At 42.0% G+C, this 18,504-nt stretch overlaps 1 protein-coding gene across 5 annotated transcripts in view; it reads right to left on the bottom strand.

Moving 5' to 3' along the window:
* The window catches only part of LOC135094260 (protein bric-a-brac 2-like), a 74,251-nt gene that overhangs the window by 40,539 nt on the left and 15,208 nt on the right, over window positions 1-18,504 (bottom strand). For all 5 annotated transcript variants that reach the window (XM_063994241.1, XM_063994240.1, XM_063994243.1 and 2 more), the window contains exon 6: window positions 4,600-4,641. In XM_063994241.1, coding sequence (XP_063850311.1) covers window positions 4,600-4,641 — 42 coding nt within the window. The remainder of the gene's footprint in view (window positions 1-4,599; window positions 4,642-18,504) is intronic.

Below are 18,504 nucleotides of genomic sequence, written 5' to 3'. Positions count from 1 at the left end.
TACACAAATAAATATCGTGTTTTCTTACCTTCTGTATAAATTGCAAGACGCTGTGATACCCCCCACATCACCCCCCACCAACAGTACCATCATCCCCCTTCTTCATATTACTACCCCCAACATCATTAAAACATTAATTCCATTCACCACAATACACCCTCATCACCACCACCCCTGCCACCCCACCAACACCATTACAACATAATTTTCTTTCACCACAACACTACACAACACCACAATATATCCCTTCACTACTGTTATAGACCCAGCCCCTTCACCACCACTACCTTTCAATGTCATTCATGATAAATTGTGAATGAATGAATGAAGGAATGAATGAATGAATGAAAAGATGGTGTATGTAAGTATTTTTCAAAGTTTTCATTGCCATGTTATACTTTCTTCAACTTTACAAAACAAGAAATGACAAAGAATAGAAATGATGTAAAAATTGCAAGTTATGAATGAATGAATGAATGAATGAATGAATGAATGAATGAATGAATGAAAAAGAATGAATAAATAGGTGGCACATGGCGATATATCTTTAGTTTCTCTCATCAGGTTTCATCTCCCTAACTTAATAAATAAATAAATAAATAAATAAATAAATAAATAAATAAATAAATAAATAAATGAATAAATAAATAAATAGGAAAAGAAATAAGACAAATTATGAATGTATGGAGGAATAAATTACTAGGTGTCATTTATAGATATCTTTCAAAGTTTCCCTCACCAGGCTGCATTTCTCTAAACTTTATAAAACAAAAACACGAAAGAACAAAGATTACAAAATGACAAATCATGAATGAGGAAAGGAGTGAGAGTGGGTAGCAACAGTAAGTTTCATCAAAGTTTCCCACATTAAGTTGCATTTCCCTTAACTAAAAATAGAGATTATAAATTATGAATGAGCAAAAGAACAAATAAATGAATGGATAACATAGAGGTATTTTCAAGGTTTTCTCACCAAGTTACATTTCCCTCTTTACAAAACAAAATAGACAAAAGAACAAAAAACTTAACTAAGAAAGAAAAGTTATGAATGCATGAATGAATGAAGGAATGGGCGACATACTCAAAGTTTCAAAAGCTTCCCTCACCAAGTTGCATTTCACTAAACTTTACGAATGGAGGAAGAAAATAAAATAAAATAAACTTGTGTATCTGACGAGACGAATTGCTGGCCAGAAAATTAAAAAACATATTAAAAAAACAAACAAGAATTGCTATATGGCACTCCAGCGGCTCTCCTTATGGCACTGAGAGGATGCAAGGGGCACGGACGCAAGCACCGTCCTCCACCAGTGCCACACACCCACCAGCACTATGTGGCACTGCTCGGCTAACAGGTAACAGGTGGGGGTGGAGTGGCACTAACCCCTTAGCCTGGCACTCCACCCCACCACACCCCACCACAGGCACCACACCACCTTGAGGGGCCATGTGGTGTGGGGGTCAGGCACACACAGGAGCACGAAACACTCATTTCAGAACACGTTTGCAACACAGCTATAACATGGCGGGGATAGCGAGGTAGTGGAGCACCTGCCCACCACTTGCCTCACCTGTGCCACGGTATATTAAGCTTGACTAGCTCTCCTCGGCTCTACCGTGGACCAACCGAACGTACCCCAGCTTACCCCCCTCTCCCCCTCTCCCTGAGCACTGGTAGGGGTGTGGGGAGGGAGGGTACAGCCTGCCCAAGCCTAGGTTACTCTATTACTACAGGGCATTATTAAAGAAAATGGTAATTTCTTTTCAGGGGAAACCACACAGAGCATAAATGATAACTGATTGTTATGTACTTCCCTTGTACTGGGTTAGACGTATCCAATTGGCAACGAATGATAATTTCCCTTAACTTGTCTTAGGGTAATTAGTAAGAGCACGTTTGGAATTGAAAACATCAGCAGTTCATTAAGATTTCACAGCTAAGCACTGGCCACTGACGAACACTGGACTCAAGGCAACACACTGGTGAAAGATGAGCGACGCAACACACCGGCTTGTGTTCTGCAAGGCATTGTTGTCCTCTTATCACGACTCTTCTCAAAGGCTGCACACATGACTACAGTCCTATCAGTGATGCAGAATCCTTGTTCAACTAACATGTAGCCTTCATAAACTATCACTAGAATCATGAAAACCCCAATAATTTATACCTGAGCTTTTTTCTTATTATGAAAACACCTATAATAACTAAAATAACTTCCACTCAAGCCTGTTAAGTACTTGAAAAGCTCACTAACTTCCACTATAGCATTATAAACTATCACTACAATCCTAAAACCACCCTTGGAGACCCCAGTAACTTTCACTGAAGCCTACTAAATCATGAAAACACCCTTGAAAACCCAAATAACATCCACCAGTTAAACTCACACTAAATTCATGAAAACACCCTTGAAATCCCTTCCCCCGCAAAACAAAAACATCCACTGGAGCCTGAAGAAGTAGTCGAGATAAGCCGGCAAAATGCTTGAGAATACACACCACTGGGCGACACAGAATTGTGCTTACAATTAGAGGATTTCTTACGGCGAGAACAGGAGACGTCAGTGCATGCAAGACTTGAACTGCGGTGTGCAGGGTTTGGTTGCTGGTGTGGTTTCCTCTGACACACGCCCAACACACACTAAGTGCCCAATGAAGGAAGGTACAGGGAATGGAGGGAGGGATGGACTGGGGGCAGCACACAGGGGAGAAAATGAACCTTCTCTCTGGATGAATAAGGTGTTATGGTTCTGTCTATGAGGTTGTAATGTACTTTGAGCACATGAGGGTTAAAATACAACGTTCTCACGTGTTATGGTTACGGCATGTTCTTCAGAGTGTAAAGGGATGTTGCTGTTATGCTACAAGTTGTTATGGGGTTGTAATGTGTTGTAATGAGTACTTTGAACACACAAGGGTTAAAGCACAACCTTTTCTCGTAAGTGTTGTAGTTACAGCCTATCCTTGAGATTGTAATGGGATGTTATTGTTACACTAGTCTGCAATGGAGTTGTAACTATTTTGAGCACACAAGGACTACAAAAGACATAACTAAATAACTAAATAAAAAAAAAATAAAAAAAATAAAGCATAACCTCTCACAAGGGTTGAGAAAAATACCTTCTCACAACTGTTATAGTTATTGCCTGTCCTTGAGACCGTAAAGGATGTTTATTTCACACTATAAGTTGTAATGGAGTTGTGGTGGTGTATTCTGAACACACAAGGGTCAAAACATAACGTTCTCTCTATAGACTCTCGTAAGTGTTATGGTCAGCCTGTTCTTGGGATGGGACATCACTGTTACACTAGTGGTTGTGATGGACTCTGAGGGGCACAGATGACACAGGAGTGAGTGGGTTCTCCAGCGATGACAAAGTCCTCCTCTGAGGGTGCAAACAAGTACCTCAGGAATGCTACTGTTATGCCAGGCGTGTGATGGAGTGCTTCCAGGGTGACAACGAGGGTGACAACGAGGGTGACAGGTGTATTCCAGGAGTACACTGAATGATGCTAAGAAAAATTTGGCAAGTTTCTCTTTCTCAGATTAACAAGAAAGAAAATTTAGTGACTAGTTTATTTCTCTGGGTATTTATGTTTGAATTTCACAACTTGATTGATTATAAGTGATCTAGAGCACATTCTGAAGGTGTAGTGTAGAGTTCTGAGCGATGCAAGGATACCATATGTATCAACGAAGCTGTACTCAATGGGGAGTTTACATAGGGCAGGTAGCATCACCCTTCCTCAGCATCAGTATATAGGATAGGAAGGACATTTCCTTTCTCCACCACCTTTATGTTCCCTGCTTTACCTAACCAGTACCTACTTCAAGCCAGGATGGATCTAGGAGCAGCCAATCCCAGGAAAATTCCAGCCATGACCAGGACTCAGACCCAAGAATTCTTGGGGTAGGGCATCAGTTCCTTCTTCCTCTACCTTTATGTTCTGTTTTAACTGACTGGTGCCCATTTCAAGGCTGTGAGAACCTCAGAGTGGCCTGTCCCAGGTACTCCCAGCCAGGATCGAACCCGGAAAATGTCAGGAGTATGGTCCAGTGGCCAGACCTTTAACTGTTTAGCTAGTTACCCTTTACACCTTCAATACCTATGAATTTTCAGATGCTACTGAACACAAATGACTTCACCTACAGCCTGATGAAAGTAAATAAGAATGTTTTACCCAATGATGACAAAGAATCCTAGTTAACTACCAATAATCATGAAAAAGCACCCCTGAAAACACCAATAACTTCAACTACAGCCTGATGAAAATAGCTAATAAGAATGTTTTAGCCAATGATAATACATAATCACTATCACTTGAAAAGCATCCTTGAAAACAACAATAACTTCAACTACAGCCTCATGAAAGTAGCCAACAAGACACCTGAGCATTTCAAGAACCCAATCACACGTCTGGCATCGCAATATAACCTGATATGTGAATAAATAACCCTGCCAAACATAAACACAACCAACCAAGGGCACAGACAAGTTTAAGGGGGACGTTTGGGAAGGGGAGGGGGACTTGTGGGGCTGAGAGGCAGTGAGTGTGTGTTGGGGTGACAAGACAGAAGGTTCCACAAGCTGTACTTACCCTGAGAGAGTTCATCTGGTGCTGTGGGTCCGAGTGGAGAATCTGCGGAGGGAGAGAGAGAAAAAGAACATGTCAATCTGTTACCAATGAGATCTGAAGCTAACCTGGTGTAAGAAATGCATTAAAAAAGGGGAGAAATAAAGGAAAACAGGTGAATTATTTTGACAGCATAAGGAAAATGTTAAATGCTCTCTCACACACATACAATGTTTCGCATTTTCATCACTCAGGTTTATATCAGCTAAGTTTTCCCAATCGTACACGTGGAATCTGATCCTATGTATAGAGATCTGAAAGTGTATGTGTGGTGTTTGATCTTACTGAATGCTGCTGAGAGAGAGAGAGAGAGAGAGAGAGAGAGAGAGAGAGAGAGAGAGAGAGAGAGAGAGAGAGAGAGAGAGAGAGAGAGAGAGAGAGAGAGAGAGAGAGAGAGAGAGAGAGAGAGAGAGAGAGAGAGAGAGAATCAAAGCCAGCCAGCCATTCCCTAAACCCCCTAATTAATATCTATTGATTTATACATCACATCACATTACACGGAACATAAACAAGATGCACAGAGTACAATATTAAATAAATATATAGATAGATAGATAGATAGATAGATAGATAAATAAATAAATAAATAAATAAATAAGCAAATAGATATAGATATAGATAAATAATTATAATAAATATATATTGTAGTTTAGATTTATAACACATTAATAATAATAATAATAATAATACAATCCTCTCTATACATGCTATTATACTTATATACATACAAGGCTTTAAGTGAAAGAAAATACATAAAAATACATCAAATATACATAGTTTAGATGCATAACTTTAATAATTCAAATACAACTCACCTTCCTGTACACCATTAGAAAACTTTATGGTTCAAACTTGTCACAATTCCTGATTCAAGCTTATAATAGAAATCACAAACGTCCAATAATATTTTTCCGTTCAAGCTTAAAATGAGGGAGTGTTGACAGCTTTGTTTCCTGATTCAAGCTTATAATGAGAGGGATGTGCCATGTAAGCTACAATAATGATTCAAGCTTATAAGGAAGAAATCTCATAAGCTTTCTATATTCCTCATATCAAGCTTATAATGAGGATGTGCACTCTAAGCTTTCTATTTCCTGATTCAAGCTTAGTCTTGTATGCTACTTATAACTTAAGCTTATGGAGGAGGAGATGCATCTTCAAAGCTTCCTATTGTTCATTCTTATATGGAAATAAACTAATAACTATTCCCATGCTTAACTATTACTTTCTGAAAATACTTTGATTCAATACACAGCAAACTTCATACACATTCTGGCTTGATTTCCCTCTTATCTTTCTTATTTTTTGTTATCAGTGACCATACATGATGTAATCTGAAGTACCAGTATTCCCTTATTTAAAGTATTACCTTGAGAAGACACTTTAATGCTGTATCCTCTATGCTTTAATATAATTGTCACCTCATGTACTATTATGAAGACCGACTCCTATTTTTATTAAGAGGAAGATGGGATAGTTACCTGAAGTACTATTATGAAGTGTTCTGTGACTATTCCTTCATATTTTCACTACAGTAAGCTGGGATAATTATCTTCAGTGCTGTGTGACTCTTTCATCATATATCACTAAGGAAAGCTTGAAAATTTACCTGACTTATTATGAAACTTTAATCCATAATTTTTTTCACTAAGACAAGCTAGAGTAATTACCTTAAGTGTTGTATAGCTCTACTCCTTCATATCTTTAGTGGGACAGGTTGCCTTTGTCTTTCCTTAACATGTGGGTGTTGCATTTCTTACACAGTACTTTGCTTTCAAATAGAGAGGAGACCAATCCCAGTCATAAGAATAAAATTAATTCTCAGATGCCTCATTCCTTCTGGCAGAACCTTCACCTCTGCCTAGCCAAACATTCCTTCTGCCTCCTTCTCCATACGTGCTTCTTTGCTTTCAAATAGAGAGGAGATCAATCCGAGTCACAAAGCTAATTCTCAGATCCCTTGTTTCTCCTGGTAGAACCTTTACATCTATCAAGCCAAGCATATCTTCTGCCTCTTTCTCATATCCACACATGTGCTCCTTTATCCTTTACTCCATTCTTCCACCTCTTCTTGCTTCTAAAACCCCTTTGCCTTTTTAGCATCCTCTCTTTTCTTCCACTTCCTAGCTTTAGCCTCCACCTCTCCTTATGCAACCATTTTCTTTCTTGTTGAGACCCTCTTCTTATTACCATCCATATATATACTCATTTATCCTATCTTTCCACCTCCTTGCCTCAGCCTCTACCTCTGTCTATCCAAACACCCCCTACTTGCTTGTTCAATGCCTCTTCCTCTTATTAACATCCATACATATACTCCTTTTCTCTATCTTCCACCTCTCCTTATCCAAATATTTGGTTAAATCCATATTATTTGCATCTTTTCAACTACATTCATTCACTCTATCCTTCCACCTCTTGTTCTTCTTAGTAGCATTTCTTTCACATGTTCTGAACCCAATCCTTCTGTCTCTGCCAACCCACACTCCCTCCTTGCTTGTTCAAATCCTCCTCTCCCTAGCATCCACACACATCCCCACACTATCTCTTCCACATATCTCCACCCTATACTTATAACTGGCCTTCCTCTCAGCACTCAAAATATTGCGTGTTCCTTACAAACAAGTCTGGCAATCACACACAGACAGACACACATGCAGGGTAGCATGAGCATCAAGTGAAGTGGGCGTGACAGGCCACCACCAGATAAAACACCAATGCAACTTTATTTCATGTGTATTTTGGTGGTCTATAGTTTCCAGTCAGTCCCCGATTAACTGTACACTCCCTCCCCCACTTGCCCTGTCCATCCGTCTGTCTGTCTGTCTGCGCGTCTGTCTGTCTGTCTGTCCGTTTGTCTGTCGCCGCTCAGCCCACACGCCAGCACTTGTTATTGAAAAGCGTCGGACAAAAGTGATTAAATTATTATTAATATGCATACAAACATACACCCGTACAGGCACATGCGCACACACGTCCATACACACACACCCCCACACACGCGCATGTATACGTACACATACATACATACACACGTACACAAACTTACCTCAATGTTCATATACAACACAGTAAGTCCAATAAATCCCAATATTATCATTCTAATAGGAATATATATATATATATATATATATATATATATATATATATATATATATATATATATATATATATATATATATATATATATATATATATATATATATATATTTTTTTTTTATGAAGGTGTATGGGTGGAAAAAATTGCCTTTTGTTTGACTTTAAAGATGATAGGCACAAACAGACGGCCAGAGCAATGATGGGAAATCAATACAAGGGGAGCTCATGTTTCCAAGCCTTGCTAAAAATTTATCACCACCACCACCACCACCAGCCCTCCCAGCCATCCATCCATCACCACCCCATCCAGCCAGCCATCTGCCCTTGTCATCCCAAAACTGTATTGATGATACCTTTGAAATACACTGAAAATTACCACCTGTCTAACTTTTTCCACTCTCATCATCCAAAAACTGTATGGATGATACCTTTGAAATACACTGAAAATTACCACCTGTCTAACTTTTTCCACTCCCATCATCCAAAAATTGCATGGATGATACCTTTGAAATACATTGAAAATTACCACCTGTAACTTTTTCCACTTGTCACCCCAAAAACTTTGAGTGGTACCTCTGAAATTAAAATCATCACTAGGATTCTACTTTTTCTGCCTTAGTCATCTCAAAATTATGGATGATACCTTAGAAATATACTTAAAATTACTACTTGTCTTAATTTTTCCACCCTCGTAACCCCAAAAACTGTATAGATGCTACTATTTCAGCCTTCGTCACAGCAAACCTAAACAGTACCTTTGAACTCTCACTGAGGATAACTACAATGATCAATACTTAGGGTAGCTTATTACATGCAGCCTTGTGAGGACCAAAGCATCTGTTCCTGTTTGCTCATCCTTTGTGTTTATGAGATCAACCAAAGTAAAGTAAAGACACAAGTAGGTGATAACAGTAATGGGCTATTGGAGGATTGTGACAGAAGAGAAAGGGAATGAAAAAGATCACTGAGAAAAGAAAAGCAGAGCAAAAAATAAAATAAAATAAAATAAAATAAAATAAAATAAAATAATATATATATATATATATATATATATATATATATATATATATATATATATATATATATATATATATATATATATATATATATATATATATAAAAGTATCAGACTTTTATATAAGATGTCAGGGAATAAAAATTGCTACTATGAAGAAAAACAAGATGATTTCATAAAAAAAAAAAAACAGTATGAGGTTATGAAAAAGGAAGACAATAGAAATAATCACCAAGAGAAGAAAGTAAAAGAAAATAAATAAATAAATAGATAGATAAATAAATAAATAAATAAGATAAAGTATAAACCTCACAAAAAACACATCCAGACACCAAAACCGCAACAACTACAACAAGACAACACCAACAAGACAAAACAAAAACAACACCAACAGGAAAACTGGTAAATAAAAGACATAATTTTTATTTATTTTTTTTAAGTTAGGTTCATTTATTAATAGATATTAGTTTCCATATTCGAGACTAAAAAATGCATTGAATAGATACCCAGGAGCCTGTAGCCATTGGGCCGTTTGCAAACACTTGATAATCCATAGGCTACACATTATCAGCTACAACTACAACACCAACATGATAGTGCTGGCCTCCCTGCTCTGGCACTGAACAGTGGTGGTGGTGGTGGTGGCGGTGGGTAGTGGTGGTGGTAAGGTGTGAGGTAGTGGTGGTGGTGGTGGTGGTTGGCTGTGTGAGGTAGTACTAGTATTAAGGTTGGTGTGTGTGTGTGTGTGTGTGTGTGTGTGTGTGTGTGTGTGTGTGTGTGTGTGTGTGTGTGTGTGTGTGTGTGTGTGTGTGTGTGTGTGTGTGTGTGTGTGTGTGTGTGTAGCAGGGGGTCTTTTACCTGCTGTGTCCATTTGTATGTAATGATGGATGAGAGAGAGAGAGAGAGAGAGAGAGAGAGAGAGAGAGAGAGAGAGAGAGAGAGAGAGAGAGAGAGAGAGAGAGAGAGAGAGAGAGAGAGAGAGAGAGAGAGAGAGAGAGAGAGAGAGAGAGAGAGAGAGAGAGAGAGAGAGAGAGAGAGAGAGAGAGAGAGAGAGAGAGAGAGAGAGAGAGAGAGAGAGAGAGAGAGAGAGAATCAATACATAAAATGAAATGAGAGAGAGAGAGAGAGAGAGAGAGAGAGAGAGAGAGAGAGAGAGAGAGAGAGAGAGAGAGAGAGAGAGAGAGAGAGAGAGAGAGAGAGAGAGAGAGAGAGAGAGAGAGAGAGAGAGAGAATCAATACATAAAATGAAATGAGAGAGAGAGAGAGAGAGAGAGAGAGAGAGAGAGAGAGAGAGAGAGAGAGAGAGAGAGAGAGAGAGAGAGAGAGAGAGAGAGAGAGAGAGAGAGAGAGAGAGAGAATCAATACATAAAATGAAATGAGAGAGAGAGAGAGAGAGAGAGAGAGAGAGAGAGAGAGAGAGAGAGAGAGAGAGAGAGAGAGAGAGAGAGAGAGAGAGAGAGAGAGAGAGAGAGAGAGAGAGAGAGAGAAAATGGGACCTTATTATTTATTTTGTTTATACTCAGCTGCAAAGTCCCAAAGATGCCCAAAAGAAGACCCTTATGAGGTTTACTGGCCTGTGGTTGGTTAGTCAGTAGTAAGTCAATGAGGTTCACTGGTTCCAAGTCTTCAGAACACCTCCACCAATAATGAACCAGGGCAAGAGTCACACTGGTTCAGTCATTTATGGAATGGCTTAGAAAAATGAATTAATAAAATAAATAAATAAATAAATAAAATGAATAATAAATAAACAATAATAAACTTTTCTTTTCACATTGGCACGGTTTTGTTTTGGTCACTCATGTCTTCTATCAAGTCTATGGTAGGTCATGGTATGGTCTCATTTTATAGCAATACTGTGGCACATTGTATTCATGGTAACACTTTCATAGTCTTAGGTGTATTTGTGAAGCTCTGAGATACAAATGTATTCTCAGTCTGCCTAGCTTGTCTTCAATTCACAGTACACTTCCAGTTTTGGGTAATGTGTCTGTGAACTATAAATGTATTCACTCTTCAATTCACAATGCATTTTCATAGTCTAATGTATATTTCTGAAGTTCTGAGGAATAAATGTATTCTCAGGCTGCCTAGCTTTTCAATTCATGGTACATTTTCATAGTCTAAGGTAATGTATTTGTGAGGTGCTGAAATATGTGTTCTGTACTGTCTCCTTAGCTTCTCTTCAAAGCACCTATACTGTGTCAAGCAGTGTAGCCAACAGGGAACATAGGAACATGGTAACACTGCCACTAATTAATGCTGTCATTGAACAGTCTACATATTTCCATCTCACTATGAAATGTGCAGTTAAGTAATGTTGCATCTCTTACCAGAACCTTTGCTGAGTTTTAAGATGTCAGATTACTCTAATAAAAAGTAATCTGGTATCTTAGAACTAAATAACAGCTTTGGTAGAAATAAATTTGCTCACATTTCTAAGATGGTAATACACAGAGAAGTCAGTGGCAGTGTTATCTTGTCAAGTCCTCAGGTGGGGTAAATAAAAATATATAGACAGTCAGTCAGTGCATTAATACTGTAGCTATCTATTCTGCCTCAAGCTCTGGTGTGCAATGTGCTGGTGAGAAAAACAGAGAAGCAAAAGTGCTATACAGTGTTTCAACTCTTACTTTCTTTACTTTTTGAAGCTAAAACATACTTTACAAATGTTTCAGGTCTTACTTTCTTTACTTTTGAAGAGTAAAACAGCTGAAACATGAAGCACCTCTGTTTCATGTGACATTTCTCACCACTACATTCATTAGTAGTGAACCAAAAGTACTTTACATATTATTTAGCTGTTGCTTTCTGGAGTCTGAAGAAGGATGCTGCAGAAACTATAAAGTACTTGTGTTTCATCCCATGTTTCCTCACTCACTATATTCCTGAAGGTGAAACAGATATACTATATTCATTAATTCAGTCACTCCTTTCTGCAAACACTGAGGAAGGAGGGCATTGAAACTGTAAAGTACTTCTGTTTCATCCTACATTTCCTCTCATCATTTATATTCCTCAGGGTGAAAATGATGTACTATATTCAATATTCTAGATACTTAAAACTAAAGAATAAAGTACTTCTGCTTCACCCAACCTATCCTCCCAACACACTTCACTGCACTCATACTAATACAAACTGTGTTATGAGGTATTTCAGAAGCAGCTCCACAATAAAAATAATAACTGCCTTTGTTACTTGATGTATGAGGTATTTCATTAGCAGCCACCTGACCATGTATGTGAGTCAGGCTATCTCTCTGACCTTGATCATGTGCAGTTGGATAAAATAAAGGTATTGGTGATAAAAGTAGATACAAGAAGGATGATTTTTGCACCTGTAGTTACTCATTAAATCTCAGGTAGATATTTGTGCTACCTGAAGTTAATTCTTTTTGTTTTAAATAGAAGTTAATAGAATTTCAGATAAATATCAATATTACCTGGTTAAGATGTAGAAAGTGTTTTTAAAGTTAATAAAATTTCTTTTAGACAAGAGTGTTATCTGAAATTGATACAGAAACTGATCGCTTTAAATTTCAGGTAAATATTAGTGGTACCTGGCTCAAGTGCAATAAGTGTTTTTAAAGTTAATAAGATCTCAGGTATACAACAGTGTTACCTGAAGTTAAGATACATAACATATTCACTTTAAGTAGAAGTTTGGCAGCTCACAATTAAGTAACCTTAGTAAGTCAGACACACAATGTTATGGCACACACACACATATGCAAGAAAAGGTTAAGTTAGGCTGGGTTTTTGTGCTGATAAATTTCACTGATGGAAAATGTTAGGTTTGCCTCCTTCACTCCATCCTTGCATGATATAACATACAATAAAGGCCCAAGTCACATCAAGCCTCAACTAAACACTGCACTGAACACACAGGATCAAATACTCATCTACTATTCCTAATCATCACTATCATCCACATTCAAATAAATAAAATCAATAAATCCTCAGTAAGTGTCACATGGGGAAGGTAAAGGTCACGCTGATGCCTGAGTGTCATGGAGAGCTGAGCTGCAAATACTGGTCTGGTACTCAAGTGTGTCTGAGTGTGCGGTGTGTGGCAGTCCAAGGTCTCAATACTGGTCTGTCGCTACAGGTCTGTGTGTCAAGGTTCATTCAACCACTTGGTCTTGTATCCTGAGTGGTCTGCAGTAAGTAATACTGGTCTGGCCCACACTGGTCTGCCCATCCCTTGGTCTAGGGTCGCCAGGATGGTGCAGGGCCAGCCACAGAGAGCTTGGCCCCAGCACAGCTGCCTGGCGCCTGTTGGAGGTCAACTGAGTGCCATTGAGCAATAGGTTTGTGAGAGAAGAGAGTGAGGTTGTGTTTTAAAGCTGAGGGTGGGCAGGTGGGTGGGCGGGCAGGTGGGCAGGCAGGCAGGCCACAGTCGCCACAGTCCTGCTGCCAGAGCAAGAGAGTCAGCCCTGCTAACCTTGCATTAAATGTCAGTACATATATGGAGATACAGGGGTTACAAACGCTTAAAATGGAGAGATGAGGACTAGAGACTGACAACGGACATAATGAAGCTATCGGAACCCTAATCCTCTATGGTGATAACGGGTCTCGTTAAAAATCGTATTACACCAAATAGGCGACGCTATTTGTTTTGTACGCAGCAAACCCATATACTGTTTATCGTTAGACACTAAGATATATTTACTTGGAAACTTTAAAGGGCTGGGGACGGAAGGCAGAGGCCAGGGGTGTTGGTACCAAACTGTTGGTGGGCGGGGCCGTGCAGGGCCTGCCTGGGGCTGTGCTGTGCTGTACTCTACTGTACTGTTACGTTATGTCATGTCACGTCATGTTAGGTTATGCAGTGTTTTAGCTCAGAGCCCTGGCCTCTTCCTCCACCACCCACCCTGCAGCACAACAAGAAAAATCATTTAAAAATTTTGCACTTTAAAAAATATACACTATCACTGATAGTAACTCAAAAACTATATTCATATAGAATTAACAAAATCAAATACAAAATACTATAAAAAGGTCCAGCCACACGCACTCCCCGTCTGGGAACACGCGGAATGTTGGACGAGGGAAGCGCAGTGCCTCCGCCGAACCCAAATACAAAACTTAGAACCTAATAACATGAGGCGGCCGGCTGGCCCGGCGCCATGGTGCTCTTACCGAGAAACATCACAACATGATCTAAACAGCAAAACATTTGCATGGCTATCAATTACCAAGTAATGTATCACCTGAGCAGTTCACAACTGCCGGCTCAACGAGCAACTGTCCTGGCGGGCGTGGGGGCCACGGGTGTGTGGGCCGCAGCCGATGGGCCGGGGCCGGGACCCCGTGCCATCCCACAGCACTGAGGGCTGCAGCCGTGGCACTGCACTGGGGCATGGCTGCAAGCCACAGCATGTGGCCAGGGCTGTGAGCCATGGCTGCAGACCACAGTGAGCATGGGCCAGGGCGGGGCTCCTGACCAGAGGCGGGGGTGGGTGGGCCCCACGCACGCATGTCATGGCAAAAATTACAAAAACTATGGTATCTTCACCTGAATATTGCAAGAACCCCTGACAGAATAGTTGCTGTATATAACAATACGTGACCCTGAATGTTTAAAACCTGCAGGATAATATTCACATTGGGTTTGACGGACGCCTCCCACCGTGCCTGGCTACTCCCGGGATGACTGCGGCGGCACTGCCTCGGGGGCCGGGGCACCCGGGGCCAGCAGCGCCTGCCCGGCACTGGTGCCAGCGGCCGGGCAGACACCCTCGGCTCGGTGCCGGCCATCGGGGGCCGGTGCCAACCCGAGGTACAAAGTGTCTCTTCGGAAACCCAGCCGGATTGACGCGGGAAGATTGCCATTATCTACTGTGATCCTGAGAAGACATTGAACATATCACAGAATTTGATCAGCAGACACTCTAAGTTCAATCCCTGACTTTGATTATGTGGAGGACCTTAACACAGCGTGGAAGGGGTCACACAAAGCCACAGAGGAGACCACATGAGGTAGATGCACCCAAGAAATTGGCTCAAGAGACCAGAGTAATTATAATTTATTCTAAAAACGAGACAGAGGGGGGAGGGGGAAAAACAAACACGGGGCGGCCCTTCTCAAGAGCCCCAAACACCGCTGCGGCCACGAGGCTCAAAGAAAACGGAACAACGGAGGCAGAATTCAGCGTCCCTGCGCCACGACGACACGGGTGGCCTGCTAGGCACCCTGCTGGACCCTGTTAGAGTGAACCTTGTATTTAGAGAAGTACCCGTTTAGTGAGGAGCCCTGGATATGTATGTGTCGCAGTGAGGGTCCTGCTGGTCGAACAGGCTGCTGTGGGGGCACGGGTGTGTGTGTGTGTGTGTGTGTGTGTGTGTGTGTGTGTGTGTGTGTGTGTGTGTGTGTGTGTGTGTGTGTGTGTGTGTGTGTGTGTGTGTGTGTGTGTGTGTGTGTGTGTTCCATGGGCCACAAGTGTTTGTGTTTGTGCAAAGGGTGGATGGGATGTTAGAGACAGACAGACACTGGGAGAGAGAGAGAGAGAGAGAGAGAGAGAGAGAGAGAGAGAGAGAGAGAGAGAGAGAGAGAGAGAGAGAGAGAGAGAGAGAGAGAGAGAGAGAGAGAGAGAGAGAGAGAGAGAGAGAGAGAGAGAGAGAGAGAGAGAGACCTGTGTTCCCATCCTCCCATCAGCCTCTCAGCCAGCCACAGTGTCTGGCACGGCTCCATGGTGAGTCAGCGCCACAGCATCACAACACACACCAACAGAGGGCCGCTGACAACAACATACAGTCTGAGGTATTGGTACTTTGTGGAGAAGCCATTCACACACACACACACACACACACACACACACACACACACACACACACACACACACACACACACACACACACACACACACTACACAGCATCTTGTGTACGTAACATGAATGTACTTTGTTTCTTTGTCTTATTTGCATGTTTGTTTGTATGTATGCGTGTATATATTTTTTGTTTGTATCTTTTTTGTATTCATTTTTTTATTTATTTATATCTTTTTGTTTACTTGTACTTAATGTGACGCACAACCATCGGTCACCTGTCGACTGACACTCGGCTTCCCGACGCTAAATTTCCCTGCGCCGTTTCCGCCACACGTCGCAGCTTCTCAAAAAGATACATGGAAATGCATCGGTCGGTCGAACGTGAAAAGTAACGAAAATATTATCAAATGAGGGAGGACTTCGTGAAGCACTGGAACACAGCACTGGGGGCCAGAGAGAGAGAGAGAGAGAGAGAGAGAGAGAGAGAGAGAGAGAGAGAGAGAGAGAGAGAGAGAGAGAGAGAGAGAGAGAGAGAGAGAGAGAGAGAGAGAGAGAGAGAGAGAGAGAGATTAATAGAGGTAAGAGATACAGATAGAGTAAACAAGAGACAGAAGTACCCTTTGTGCCAAAAATAACAAGTAATGTGTGTGTACAAGTATATATATATATACTATTATATATATTTATGTATATAGCTATGTATCTTGCCTGCAGTGTTGTGAGGGTGTGGCTGGGGGCAGCAACACCCCCGCCAACCCCCATGACAGCAACACTGCTGCTGCTGCTGCTGCTGCTGCTGCTGCTGCTGCTATGGGCCACAGAAAACAGGCCGCACGAAGCCTCCTCCCTGTTTGAGTCCCGTCCAAAACCCGTAAGTTTAATAATAAAACCTGAACTGGAATTACCTGATGCCCGCCCGATCGCTGCTGCCGCTGCCTCACGGCCGGGCAGGGAAGGTGCGTGCATACGTGCGATTCTTTATTTACACCCTGCAGGGCCGAGCCAACACGTGGCCAGAGGTGCGGCGGCAGGCCCAGCGCTCATGTCGCTTGTGGTCTGAGCCACCGAGACCGAAGCCTGGCCTCCCAAACACCACCTCTCATCGGGACGGCCTCTGAGGCTGCCTGCAGCACTCGTCATGTTCCCGGGGGTGCTTGTCCCACTTTTAATGCATTAGCCTCATCAAACATCACTAGGAGACCCCCGGAGAACCTGAATGACTCCCACTGCGGCCAGCAGAAGTGCTCCGGGTGAGGGGCGGTGCTTGGCAGCGCAGACCCAAACAAAAACTCCTGCCCTCCACGCGTCATATGTGGCTTGTATGGTCTGGCGTGACGTGACGCGACGTGACGCGACGTCGAACGTAAATCCTCACTCATGAAGCCACAGTACTAATGATGACACTGGTGATAAGGACAATACTAATAATAATGATGATGGATACGTAATAATAATAATAACGGTAAATAATAATAGAAGCCTAGCCAAAATCTACATCACTAAAGACACTGGGCTCAAAGCACCTCGTATATAATGCTAGTAAATAAAATAGATTCTTTTTTTTGTCGGTTTTTATAATGTCTTGGTTTGTTTTGTTTTTATCTTTACAGGTAGAGTCTTGAGGTATAAAGTTTGTGTGATCGTTCTCACGTATCGTGGTGGGAGCCGAGGGCGTCCCTGCTACAGCATACTGTTGCAATATACTGGAAGAGAGAGGGGGGAGAGGTACGGAGGGCTGGGGAGGAGGTAGGGAGAGGAGGTAGGGAGAGAAGCGCATTTCTCTCTTGCACGTGGAAACTAAACACGCTCTCACTTTGTCCCTCACTCGGGGCACCAAAACAAACATCGCCTTTCGCCAGGTGCTCAAAAAAATCTATCCCTAGAGTTTCCTCTTTGTTTTCTTTTCCCTGACAAGGGATTGTTTCGCATTTTCCATTCTCACTGTACACGTATGTATATATATATGTATATGCATATATACTATATATATAAATATTTCCACCTTCTTCATCTGTCTCTCCTCTTGGGTCCATTTTCCTTCTTGCACGAGACTTTGATTAGCATTAATACCTGAAGAGTCCGTCGAGTCACCCACACGACAACACTTTGCGAGAAGAATACCAGTGTTCCATTTAGATGCACAACACAAAACACCATCAACCAACCAAGCCTTTTTGTGATGAGGCAGGAGTGAGTGAGTGAGTGAGTGAGTGTTAGAGAGACAAAAAGACAAAAAAGAGAAAACAAAGACAAATCAGACAGCAAAAGAGTGAAAGGCTGAGAAATAGAGAGACCCGTTCTAAAGATCTGATGTTGCAGCTTAAACTAATTCCCACAATTGGAATACATATGCCCTGTTGCTTCCTGAGTTTGTGCGCCGTAACAAAATTGTTTCCTTTAACAAAAGCACACCCTCTCCAAAAGTGCCCACCCCCCTAACCCCCACCCACAAAAGACTAACTGGAACACTGCATCCTTGCGCGCTGCCCATATTGAAGTGTGCCGCCACACACTCTGTCTCTCTTTTGTTCCATCGCATCCTCTCCTGGAGGTCAGCCTCTGAGATCAAGGTCATCCTGTTTGCCTTCTGCTTCCCTGCTGCTTCCTGTACAATGCATAGATCATTGGGGCAACACAGGGGCATGGCAGTCCCTCCCAGTCGGCCCATGTCTGCCGGTCCGTCTGTCTGTCCATCTGCCTGTGGGCGCCTCTTGTTGCATATCCCACTGCTGGCTCATCCTTCATGGGGCAGTGGTGGGGGTGGTGGGGGAGGGGTGGTGTGGCCCTGGTGGTGGTGTAGTGGTGGTGAATGGTGGTGGTGGTGCAGGCTGCACGGGGGTGGTGGTGTGGTGTTTGGCCCGGCCCTGGGGGTGGTGGTGGCGGCGGGCGGCGGTGGCGGGCTCTGGGGATGCAGCCTTATGCCCACCACTAGTCTGACCAAGGCTGGTGGAGGTGGTGCAGCGACAGCTGGCTCTGCAGCA

This window comes from Scylla paramamosain, chromosome 45 (assembly GCF_035594125.1).
Source record: "Scylla paramamosain isolate STU-SP2022 chromosome 45, ASM3559412v1, whole genome shotgun sequence".
NCBI classification, from domain to species: domain Eukaryota; kingdom Metazoa; phylum Arthropoda; class Malacostraca; order Decapoda; family Portunidae; genus Scylla; species Scylla paramamosain.
The sequence above is the reverse complement of the archived record's forward strand: the minus strand, read 5'-3'. Positions and strand labels throughout refer to the sequence as shown.